Source organism: Solea solea, chromosome 17 (assembly GCF_958295425.1).
Source record: "Solea solea chromosome 17, fSolSol10.1, whole genome shotgun sequence".
Taxonomy (NCBI): domain Eukaryota; kingdom Metazoa; phylum Chordata; class Actinopteri; order Pleuronectiformes; family Soleidae; genus Solea; species Solea solea.
The window spans coordinates 12,576,265-12,588,605 of record NC_081150.1 but is presented as its reverse complement, the minus strand read 5'-3'; the positions used below and the strand labels follow the sequence as shown (position 1 = coordinate 12,588,605).

The window sequence follows — 12,341 nt, the reverse complement described above, 5'->3', positions numbered from 1 at the left end:
GTACGTAACGTATGTGGACTGGACTGTATGTGGTCCAGGCATAGCAATATATACAAGTGCTTAACAAATGTGTTAGACCACCTGAGAAGACATAAATATTTTAGAAACCTTTCAAAAAGTTGTTTAAAACTAAAAAATGGAGTCAGAAATGAATCAAGCATAGCAAATGTTTCTGTTCAGGAATGCAAGTTAATAACAATAATTTGACATCTTAATCAAGAAATAATAACATGCTTCACTATTTTTTCTTTATGGATCACAATTATAAATATATTTTAGCAATAAAAATATCATTTTGGTTAAAGAGCGTCGACATACTCCTGTATTAACCATTACAGAAACATAAAACATAATCTGGATAATTACCAAAACCAACGGTGGCTTAAACCGTACAGTGGGTGGTGATCTAATACATTCGTTAAGCATTAAATACACTTTTTCCTCTGAGAAAGAAAATGCAGATGATTAAAACATGATTACAAACATTGCTTTTTATTCATCACATTTTTTCCATTCATCCTGCAAAGTAAGACGTGCACTCTGTACGCCGCATTAAGCTTCTGTTAACAAAAGCAAAGTGTGTGCTGAAGCAAAAAGCTGCATTTTATTTGAGCAAAACTCCGCTTCGAATTTAAGTATACATACAGTAGATATGAATTGAGTGCAGAGCAGCAGCCCTTCAGCACCTCTGCATTCCCACTATGATTTGTTTTGATCATGTTTTTGTTTATGATTTGCAGCCAAATGAGCAGCAGAGAAGAGCTGCTGTACGCTATCTACACACACACAGACACACACAGAGAGACACACACGGGCATATCAGAGCCCTCATCTCCACAGAGCGATGCTGACCCTCCTAACAGGAAGAGGAGTGTCGATGATAACGTGGGGCACAGGAAGTGATCTCATTAGATGTGGCCTGTGTGAGGGTAATAGTGGAAAGCTTTGGCTCCATTGATTTTTCTTGGACGAGAATACAATGTAGTGGCAGAGAACTTGGATTAGATGTAATTGGATGAATCTTTGATGAGATGACTGGGGAGTAGCTGCTAAGCTGCAGCCTGCTGTTGGTTATTGGGCTCCTGGGGTATGTGTGTATCTGAGTTTATCTGGCCATGTTTTTCCCTTTGTTTGCTCTGATTCAGTTGTTGTTTGCGATCCAGCGATATGGTTGCCCAAATTAATTTAGATGCTGTGGCATCTGCTCCCCCTGGAGAATCTCTGAGATGGCAAACTGCTTGCTTTCTCCTCGCTACTTTTTACTGTTGCTCTATGCTACTTTGGCAGTTTTCTATTTCGGGGTTTGAAAGCCAAACTGGTTTATAGGAAGACAAATATTAGCTGCAATGATAAGAGGACTTCATCAAGCATATTTTAGATTCAGTATGACGCAATATGGTCTCTCTACGTATTGTCCCAACAAAGCTCATTGTAGTTGCCTGAACTTACACAAAGTCATTATATCATATTATTATAATGAGTATTTTTAATGAGTCTGAATCTATGTCTTTAGCTGTGAATTGCTCTGCTATGTTACTACCTCTCTAGTTTTTAAGGTATATATAATGATTAACCCAAACAGTCAGCTACGTACTGTAAAATATGCTTATTCTTTCTCTTTACACTCACTGTGATATGACCCACTACTGATCTAATAATGCTGATTTGCGCAGCTGTAAATGGTTAAAATAAACGTATTTGTCCAGCAGGAAGCCCGCGGAGGCCGAGTCGGTCACGGCAGCTATGATTCCACGAGTGTGCTATAGCTTCTGCTGCTGGAAAAAGTTGAGCAAACAAAGTCTTGATGGAGATGACGGAATTATAATTATTTTATCCTTTTGTGTCCCTTTGTCTCTTCGCTCTCCCTCACTCTCATAGTGTTTGACATGTTTCTCTGCTCTGCCTGATAACTTTTTAATATTTAATCATTTTCCGTGTCCTTCCTCTCAGTCTCTCCTGGTTTAAGTGTTACTCTTCACCTTTATTTCCCGCCCCCCCCCCCCCTCCTCTTCTGTTTTTGCCCGTGATAGTGCTAACATTCTTCCCCTTGTAACGGTCCTAATCTGCTTTGCTTATGAATGTGGCCTTGAGTTCTCTTTAGGTTTGCATCTTTAATAAGTGACTGCTAAAGCATCAAAACCCTGTAACCTCAAATAGGTCTTGCAGAAATGTAAAGTTTTAATCTCAGTTTCCAGACAAATTAGTCAGGCTCATCAATTGTGCCAATTCCAAGCAGTTAATTCTACATTTTTGACTGGAAAGCCATCAAACAGCATGTATTTGTCAGCGTCTATCAGTGATGCTATTTAAGGGCCTTGGGTATGTAAATATTTGTAATTAGCTAAGCGCACTTCAAAGTCTTTGTCTTATGAATATGTAACATGTTGCACACCCACACTCACACTTGACAGCCATCTGTCTGCGTGTCTTTGATGCACACACCACATGTCCGCGCTGCTGCTCAAAACGTCAACACACACTCACACACGCACAACTTGACGCACGCATTCTTTACGTAACAATGTATAGGAATCGCTCCGTTGTTTTGAACCTCTTTTAACATCGCCCTATAGACTACAGCTGGTCTTCAAACACTTTTTACCTGGCCGTTTATACAGTTAAATACACTGAGCCTTTATTTATAGTGTGGATTTCAGGGCCTGCTTAATGCAGTCCTCTGCACACTGATGGCATTCAGAATGGTGGGATCTGAGCTGTAACGGGGTTTTAAATTATTAAAATGCAGGAATGGGACTCATTTCGCAGCAGATCAGATCTGCTCTGTCCTGTGACCCAGCCATGCCATCAACTAAAACTCTCATCACTGTCTTGTTTTTCCCCCTATATTCGTATTTTAACACGTTTCCATCACTCCACACAGTGTAGTCCTGTAGTCTCTCCTTCTCAAACATGTTTTATTTTACCATCATGTTGCTCTTGCACTTAACCCTGTTTCTTATCCCGTAGTTTTGTTCACACTGATTACCAATCCTTATATGAATTCCATCTAAAGCTTACTTTACCTCCAAACTCCCTCCTTTCTAGCATGCTGTCTGCTCGATCAGGCCTCAGGAAGTGGGTGTGTAGTGTGTTGGGTTAGTTGGGGGGGGGAAGAGAGAGAGAGAGAGAGATGTAGAGAGAGGAGGGGGAAAGGGAGGATACTGATTAAAATAATAAACAGCTGTGTGAAAGAGTGGAGCTAGTGGCCAGAGAGAACAAGAGCAACATAGGAGGAAGAGAGAGGGATGTGGACACCAGCCTGTCCGTCTGTGTGACCTCAGAGGGAACAAATGGCTATAGAAGAAACTCAACTTTCTGACAAGTTCCCTCCCAGGAGGGGAGAAAGGATGGGATGAGAAAAAGATCAACCTATTCTCCTTCAGATTCTCCGAGCTCCAACTCAATGAGGCTGGCAACTCAGACTCACTGCCCAGAATCAGGACGACGAGCCTCGAGGCAGCTCCCTGCCAACACGTGGTTCCAGAAAAAGAAGGAGGCATTCTTTGACTAAGTGGCCCGGTCATGGCAGTGATTAGGAGGGTGTGATAGAGCGAGAGCAGACCAGGTTGGAGACCTGGGGGTCAGCTAGGAAGGCAGACACTGGGAAACTGTGTGAGCCTGTGTTACCTTTTACTCAGGGGAATTTGAGAAGGCAAACCATGTGCCTCTTTGTGCCGCCGTCTCCCTTCTTGAAGTGTAGCGTTGTGTGACTGATGGGGATAACTGCTTTTTATCTGAGCAATTCAAAACAAATGCCCCAGCCCTGCCCTGGGTTGGGCTACCATACAGCGTGTAAACAGTTTCCTTCTTAACCAGAAGGGAAGTAGAGGGAGAGAAGCATAGCAAAGCTGACGGAGAGAGAGCGCCACATTTGTCCTTGCCGTCCGGGCATTTTGCACCCACCTTTTTGTTCCTCAAGAATCAAACCGTTATCTCCAATTTGCAGACCTCCACCCCAAGATTTGTTGGATTTGCCTCTCTGCTTCAGCGCCCCATTCCTGGCCAGAGGAAGTCCATTTTCAGCTTCCAGCTGCCACTTTGTCAGACCTCCAGTGGCACCAGTCATCCCGCTAATCTCAGTCCCAGCTCTGAAGCATGACTGCAGGGTAACTGTTACCTAGCCCTCAGTCTGGCTGTCTGTCCAAAGAGGATGCTACGAGCATGTGGAGGGATTTGGCGAGCACTCACACCTACATGTATGCACACGTGCTGCAGATGGGTGTGTGAAATGCTTAAATTGCCTCCGTTGGGACCGCTACCTGGATTTGACCCTCTTTTGTTCGCACTTTCCACCGTAACAGCTGGGTTTCAGCATAGTTGGATTAAAGTTTCTTCCCCTGTTGGATTTGCCGTTCATCTGAGCCCTGACCTTCAAGGTTTAGACCATAACCACTGGAGGACTTGCCTGTGTGCCCCTAACAACCTTTCACCTGTGTGACAGTAGAGAAGATGTAGGCAGCTGAGGGAGTGGGAGGAGTCACATCACACACTCCATTATGATTGGCTTGAACTTCAGTTTGCAGACGCTCCTAAGAAAGCTTGAACAGGTACATATCTACAGCGGTTACGAGGCATACTTAGTGCGTTTTCTGCAAACTTGTACTGCACTAGGTCTCAGGAGTTGTTGTCAATTGAAATACCTATTCAGTACAACAGCATGTTTGCATGTGTTTTCCTGATGCTACTTCGCAGCCATGAATATGCAGTTTTTATCCTCCATAAAGCGCTAAGTGCTTGTTGTAATGGTTTTCAGGGGGACACTGTCCCATCCTGTCCGCACTCCAGCGAGCCCAGAGCCGACAAACTACACCACTAGTTACAAAGAGCATGAAATGTAGAACCTATTAATGTTTCTGGCGCTTTTCTATCTCCTCACTGTCACATACACATCTGATGGTTTGTGTGGTACTGGGTGGTGAAGCAGTGGCTCAGCAGATTCAGTAGGTGTCTGTGTAATATATGCTCATATATCTGCTGTGCACACAAATATCTGTCACTTGCTTCTATGAATGCAGACATGTGTTCCATTTTTTTTTTCAGTTTGTTTTACAGCTCATGTGAGAAAAAAAAACACACACTTTTGCCAGAAATGCATCCTTGATAAATATATTTTCCTGTGTGACACATGAATAAAACATGTTATCGTGACATTTTGTCAGTGACATGGCAACTGTTTGATTGATTTGATGAAGTATGTCTTTGTCACTGAGAGAGAGAGCGTGAGTGTGAAAGTCATCACACATAAGTACCTTAAGATGCAAGTTGACATGAATAAACCACTCACTTAAAGTGGCCTTTCACTGAGTGGAATGAGATTTAAAGGGGGCTTTTGTAAACCAACACACAGTATGTGCTTCTGTATGACTGCGACGTCTGTGCTCTCTCTGTTGTCGACTGCTGTGTGCAGTCACCGTGACTTCCAGGAGAAGGAAGTATAAGCGTGAAAGAAAAACAAAAGGGAAGCACTTGGGTAATGACTTGAAACACGGCCAACTGGCTCCATAGCAAAACAACTCTCTGTATTTCACTTTTTTTTTTAATTTCTGTCTTTCGTTTTATGCTCCATCTTTCCGTTTGTCTCCTACTCTCTGACTTCTATCACCTTTCATTTAATTTTGTGTGAAATACCTGTAGCCAACTGTCCCCGCACATCGTACTGTTGCGGAGGGATTTGCGTCTGTGGTAAATGTCTATTTGCATGCAGTAAATTACAGCTCAGTGCCATGGCTGACTGTGGTCATTGATGGTTGTTTGTTGTCTGGTTCTTTTGCAGCTGGACTAGATTGTGTCCACTCTTTTGAGATATACAGTTTCTGGAATAGCCGAGCTGTAATCACATGTTCCTCGTATGTGTTGTCAAGTGTATCTAACAGCTACTCCAGCATGCAAGCATTATAGTGTGTGAATATATGGGATGTAGTGAAGTATTTCCCCTCTTTTGCAAATTGTCTGGCTGTGTGTTTCTATTTTTAATTTGGTGATTTTGGTTGGTATTGCCAATTAGTTTACTTCCTCACTAATACCAGGAGCTGTGTATGTATACACTACTTAGAAATAGGAACATAATTAAGAAGATTTAATCTACAGATGAGTGTAGTAAACCTAGTCATATAATTAGGTCACTTGATGCAGAATTAACAATAAAATTGTGCACTGGCTTTAATATTTCCCTGATAAGATAGTTTTATGGTTGTATTAAAAGGGAATCCAGTTAATTGAATAATATCCTATCTTTAATGTCACAAAGAATAGGACACACAAGTGAGTGCGGGCTGTGAAAATGAGTTATTTCCCCGCACAATGTCCAGTTTCATTCATTTTTGTATTACCACTATAAGGGTCATCATGTTTTCCTGGATGAAACTCATCTTTTCCCATTTGCAAATCTACTGCAGCCTGTGTGACACTCATCCATAATGGATTTTACAACTCTTTCAGTGAAAGTTACAGTCTTATTTGTTAAAGAGTAAAGAAAAAGTACCTCAAGGACCTTTCATGAAAATATAAAATATTCATTTATCTACCGTCTGGAAATATTTCGAGCCATATTCCGCGACCTTGTTGTTACCTGTGAATAATCTTCTGTAAGAGCATAGAAGAGTGTGCCATCCAGTTGTGGGTGTTTGGGAAATTAACTTGATGTTGCTGCTCTGTGCACGTGCACAGAGACCCTGTGGACCCGCTTATCTTTGACAGTCCTTCTGTGTGTTTGCAGGACATTCAGGCCGAGATCGATGCGCACAACGACATCTACAAAAATGTGGACGGGAACAAGTCGAAGATGGTCAAGGCTCTGGGCAGCTCAGAGGAAGCTGTGTTTCTCCAACAGAGACTGGACGACATGAACCAACGCTGGAGCGACCTGAAGGCCAAGTCCGCCAACATTCGGTCAGTTAATCCACATCTTAAGTGATGAATGGAACATCTTTCTTTTCTCCAGTGTTTTGGGTCATGCAGCTCAGCTCAGATCGCTGCTATGCTGCTCTTTACTATCACAAAAACTAAAAAAAAAGTGTGTCTTGGCTTCATTTTACTATTTCATCAACCAGAGAATTGCACACTGGAGTTAGTCTCCAAGAGGGAACCTGAATTGTGCTTACTCGGAGCAAAACATCAAATAAAGCACTGATATGCCAAGATATCATTCAATTAATCAAAAATATGTATGTGTAAACAAGGCTTACACTTAGTCCAAGGTCATTATTCCTTGTAGCCTCACAGATACACTGTAGTCTGTGCTTTACTACAGACTAAAAACATGAAAACCTCCTATTCAGCCCTGCATGTCGTGTATTCATAGAAAACCCACACATGTTCTTTTTAACCATGAATCCAAGCCGGAGCTCAGGAAATTAAAAGAAAACTGTCCCGACAGTCACCACAGTGGCACATAAACTTCTGAGGGACACAGACCAGTGCTGCGTCAGCCTCAACCTTGGCCACCCACCATAAATATGATTGGTGATGGCTGGCAAATGTAGAGGATGGAGAAGATGGGTGGGGGTGAGGGGGGTTGTAAGTGAAGCTGACAGGGGCCAGATGGAGATGTTCATTGACGGAGTGGCGGGGAATGTGTGGAGAGAAGTAGCACAGTAGCACGGCACAGATACACAGAATACAGAGACGAGGTGAAAGGTCAGAGAGACGGTCAAGAGAAACTGGCAGGGGAAAAAGAAAAGGTGCTGATGCTCGCTCGTTGTGACTGGAAAAGAATAAATGGGAGTTACTCAAGGTCACTGTGACACACACACACACACACACACACATATGTGTACAGGCACAGGAGGACAAGTGAGAGAAAAACGGATGGAGAGAGAGTTTGTCAGTTTCAGTGTGGGTGGTGGGGGAACTGTGTACGTTTGCCGTGTACAGACCATTATGCCCTAATTGCAGTACATGTGTAATTAAGACTAACTTGGCAAGTGGCAGCAGGAGGTCCCTGTACACAGTGTTCAGATATATTATGCCCCCAAGGAGAGGAGCAAAGCAAACGTGCTTAAGAATATCTATTGTATGTTAGGTGCCAGCGACACAGTCAACATTCAACCGTGTTCCCTTTTTCAAAATAACATCGACTTCAGGAGGCCAGCAACCTCTCCTGAGGTCAGCACTTTGGTTTTTATAAAGGCTTTATGGTTACGATATATATGTTTTGCTTTATTTCCAAAATAATACGTTTACGGAAAGCAGAATAATATGTACAAATATTATCCTTTAATAGGTGCCTAATGGGTGAAATAATAAAGTAAGAATCACTATGACTCACCAACTATTTTGATACTTAACTCAATTTGGCAATTTCAGCTTTTTAAATGAGGCAATATTTTAGTCTCTTAGCTTCTTTTTTTGACAGTAAACTAAATATCTTGCGGACCAAATGACTGAAGTTACTTTAATAGACTGTTTTGTTTGTCAGAATAAGACTGCATGTGCTTCAAGTGTGTATTATTAATAGTTACTTTGGATGTATACGTTGGCAGGGCCCACTTGGAGGCGAGTGCGGAGCGTTGGTCTCGTTTGCTGGGCCTCCTGGAGGAGCTGTGGAGGTGGATCTGCATGAAGGATGAAGACCTGGCTAAGCAGATGCCCATCGGAGGAGACGTACCCACCTTGCTGCAACAGCAGAACCACTGCACGGTGAGTTCAAGTGCTGCAGGCAGTGTTTTCTGATGCACTGTAAAAGATTAATCATACTATGTTATTGCACATTGGTTTCCAAAGAAATGAGTTGGTCACATTTTCAGTCTTGAGTCTTGAGTGAGTTTCCCCTGAAGTTTAGACACACCTTCAGTTCTACACACATTAAAATGCACTTTCTGTGATCAGATCAGTGATCGGATGTAGTTCACCACATGGATTTACACGCGTCTCAAGTGTCTTGCCCAAGGACACATCAGCATGTAGACTAGTGGAGATTCCGGGACTCGCTCTCTCACTGAGCTACTGTCGCCCCACAAGCTTGGAGCCACCAAGTACCTCCGCGCACATAGTTGTTGTGGGTGGAGCGGGGACGCATCGGACTAGTGTTTTCGCAGATTGGATAACAATCTTTCCTCAGTTGTATTTACACCTGTACTTACTAAGTGGTCAGGCACTGTACGATTGCAATCCCAACACATTTTAATGCCAGGTGCAAAGTATAAGTTTACTGCAAATATAAAGGCCCAACAATTCAGCTTCATTCAACACTGCTGACTATGCTTGACTGACCTAACTGTCAACTCTGTAATTCCTATTGATTCTTATAGAGTTTGGTCGTCTCACCACTCCATCCATGTTCAGCCTAAGCAGAGCTCTATTGAACACAAACAGCGGCGTGGGTGTGAATTGCCATTAAATCAACGAAACTGGCTGACGTGCTTATCAAGTTGATAACGTAGCAACCATTGCTGCTTCGTCCTTAGTTACACAAGCTTTCTTATCCTTTTGACTCGCTAACGGGAAAAACACCAGTGTTTCAAATAACTTCAGCAATATCTCGTCTCACTAAGTACGTACACGGAGCTGACATTTACACTAATAACAGCATCATTGAACAAGTTTATTGTTCGCTCTCTCTCTGTCTATCATTACTTATCTTTATTACCTGTATTATTACCCATAATTAAGCCTCTATCTACTACTTAGACAACAGCACTGTCCTTGTCCGATACCTGCGAGAGATAAGTACACTAGAGAAAAAAACCTCTGGCACGACCAGCCCATGCTCAGTACTGTTCCAGACTGTAGTTAACAACTCAGACAGCTGATGTACATTGTTTTATAGTGTCGTTTCTTTCCGTTTATGTATTCAGCCCTCAGACACATAAGCTGAGCAGTCAGTCTTGATGCCACAAGAGGATGCTGGTACTATAAAGCAGTGGCAGTAATCGCCATGACATTATGGAGCATCACACTCATCACCAGTGTGGTTGCAGTCCATCATTCACGTTAGAAATTGTAGCGGTCCAAACTCATCACGGTGTAGTGTTTGATGTAGCCACGGTCAACCCATACACAAACCTTTAGTCCACACGGTGTTGAGGGCCAGTATCAAAGTCACAATCGCACAATCGATACTGTTGTTCCGCCTATTTTACTCTGAGAATTATTGTTATTCATCTCCCTCATACCGCGCTGTTTCATTTATTCTAACAAGCGATCAATACCATCATTGTGCCAAGCCATTCATATCTTTGTCACTGCCGTTATTTGTCATCCGTCTGCCCCAGCGTATTATTCATTCTAACCACTAGTTGTAGTGATAGTGCTTTGCTGTGTAATTGCTTTCAGATGGATGACTCGCCCCGGCGGCTACCCCCTTCTTCGTCCGCTCGCCGCCGCTGCTATTGGTGCATGTTTCTCCCAAACCCTGGTTTACTGCGCTATTATTTTGTTTCCCGAAAATGCTTTGAGAGTCGTGTGCAATCGCGTGTGCGCTCAGGATCGTCTCTTGGACACATACACGCACAACACAGTTGTGTTGCACTTGCTTAAACGTCAAATGACAAAAAACACACTTGCATGTGCTGTAAGAAATTGTAAGATCTAATTACAGTGTTTGCTTTGTAATGCAATTATGCGGCCATATATATTACCTCATGTTTACTGTCTGTAGGGACAATACCAATCAAGACTAATCAAGCAGTCTCACACACACACACAGACACACTCAGCACCAAAATGAGAGGTCCTCAATTACAAGGCGGGAGATTAAACACCTTGATAATAAAAAAGGGAAGACAAATGATGATAAATATTTACACATACAAAAAGAGTTTATAGGAATTTTTGATTTTTTTTACACATAATGCTCGTGCATTGATTAAAAAAAAAAGCCCAAAACAGATAAAGACACTGCTTTGGATACTGAGTGTGGCTTTTTCCCAGTGGCAGGTGATCAATTCCTTGGCAGCTTTAACGCCTGCTAAGTGAATTCTTTTAATGATTTCATGATGAATCATCCTTCAAAAGCAGAAGACATTGTAAAAAAAGAATACATTCCCTCAAGATCATGGACAAAAAAAAAAAATGTATTTCAGAAAAGAATATTGCAGCCAGGACAATGCCACTGCCTGTGAATAAATTGCCCACTGAGGAACAAAAAGTACAATCAGGCCTGGGAGATTCACTCCGTAAAATGAAATGGATAATCTGCTGTATTGTTTGGCACTTGCATAATGTTCCTCTACTTGTGCATTGACGGATAAGACAATTAGTGGCCGTCCATGTTAATCAAAATGTGTCCTTTGAGGTCTGAGAGGATGTTGAGGCTCGTACTGCGTCTTGTACCCAGCAGCCGATGGAGAGCAGAGGCAGGTCTCAACCGAGCAGATCAGACAGACGGATAAGGAATGGGGGGGGGGACTGAGTACACACAATAAGTTCAGCAGAATACAATCTTCCTGCTTTTCCACTTTCGCCTTCCTGTTCGCTGAGCCCTCTTTCTGTTCCTCTGTCTTCTTTTCTGCAATGTGTCTCTGTGATGTCCAACTGTCTCCTGCACTCCTCTCTCTGTTCCCTTGTTCATCTCCAGGTTTAAGGCTTTGAGAATGCTAAAACAAGTAATAATGGAACGGGGCAGCTGATTGTGACAAAGACTCCATTTGAAAGATGTTTTATTTTCTCTTTCCTCTGTATTTTTTATCGATTGGCCTGGAGGTCTTGCCAGCCCTGAGAGTTATGAGGGGACTGAGCAGCACAAAGAGCTGGGGCTTTGAACACGTCATGCTCTATTACTTGCTTACACCAACACCGAAACACTTTCTGCGCTTGCATGCGTAGGTACACACTTCTGTCACTCATTAAAATATGTACACACACAGCAGCTGCTCTGTCAGACATGAAAGAGCCAAGGTTTACTGATATTGTCTATGTCTATGAGGTAGAGGAAGAAATAAAGCAGCTTTTTTTATCTACTATAATAGACTTGGAGAGAGAAAAAGAGGAAGGTCTGAGCCACGTAGCCCAACAGAGAGAAACGGATATTTCCGTTATTGAATAATATAAAAGTACAGTGGTTTTAAAGAGTCAGGAGTGGAAGTGATGGGCATTAAGGTACAATTCGATCAAGAGAAAAGAGTTCATCCTGGAAAGAATGTGGAAAAAAGATGAATGTGACGCCTTTACCTGCCTTACCTGAGTAGCTTCTTCTTCCTTTCTCAGCATATTGATCCGTGTCTGTTTTTCTCTGCTAAAATGCCTGTAATTGCATTTATTAATGGAGCATTCAATTAACCAATAAAAGGGCCTTCGTCAGCGGCCATCCGATTAAACTCATCAATCTGCTCTATTAAATTACCAGCTTTAAGATAAGGCAGAGGGAACAAGGGATGGACTGCTTGTGGGCATTTTTAATGAGT

General features: G+C 42.5%; 1 protein-coding gene across 5 annotated transcripts in view; it reads left to right on the top strand.

Moving 5' to 3' along the window:
* utrn (utrophin) overlaps positions 1–12,341 on the top strand; it is a 176,371-nt gene that overhangs the window by 103,787 nt on the left and 60,243 nt on the right. For all 5 annotated transcript variants that reach the window (XM_058613759.1, XM_058613761.1, XM_058613758.1 and 2 more), the window contains 2 exons: positions 6,716–6,888; positions 8,481–8,637. In XM_058613759.1, coding sequence (XP_058469742.1) covers positions 6,716–6,888; positions 8,481–8,637 — 330 coding nt within the window. The remainder of the gene's footprint in view (positions 1–6,715; positions 6,889–8,480; positions 8,638–12,341) is intronic.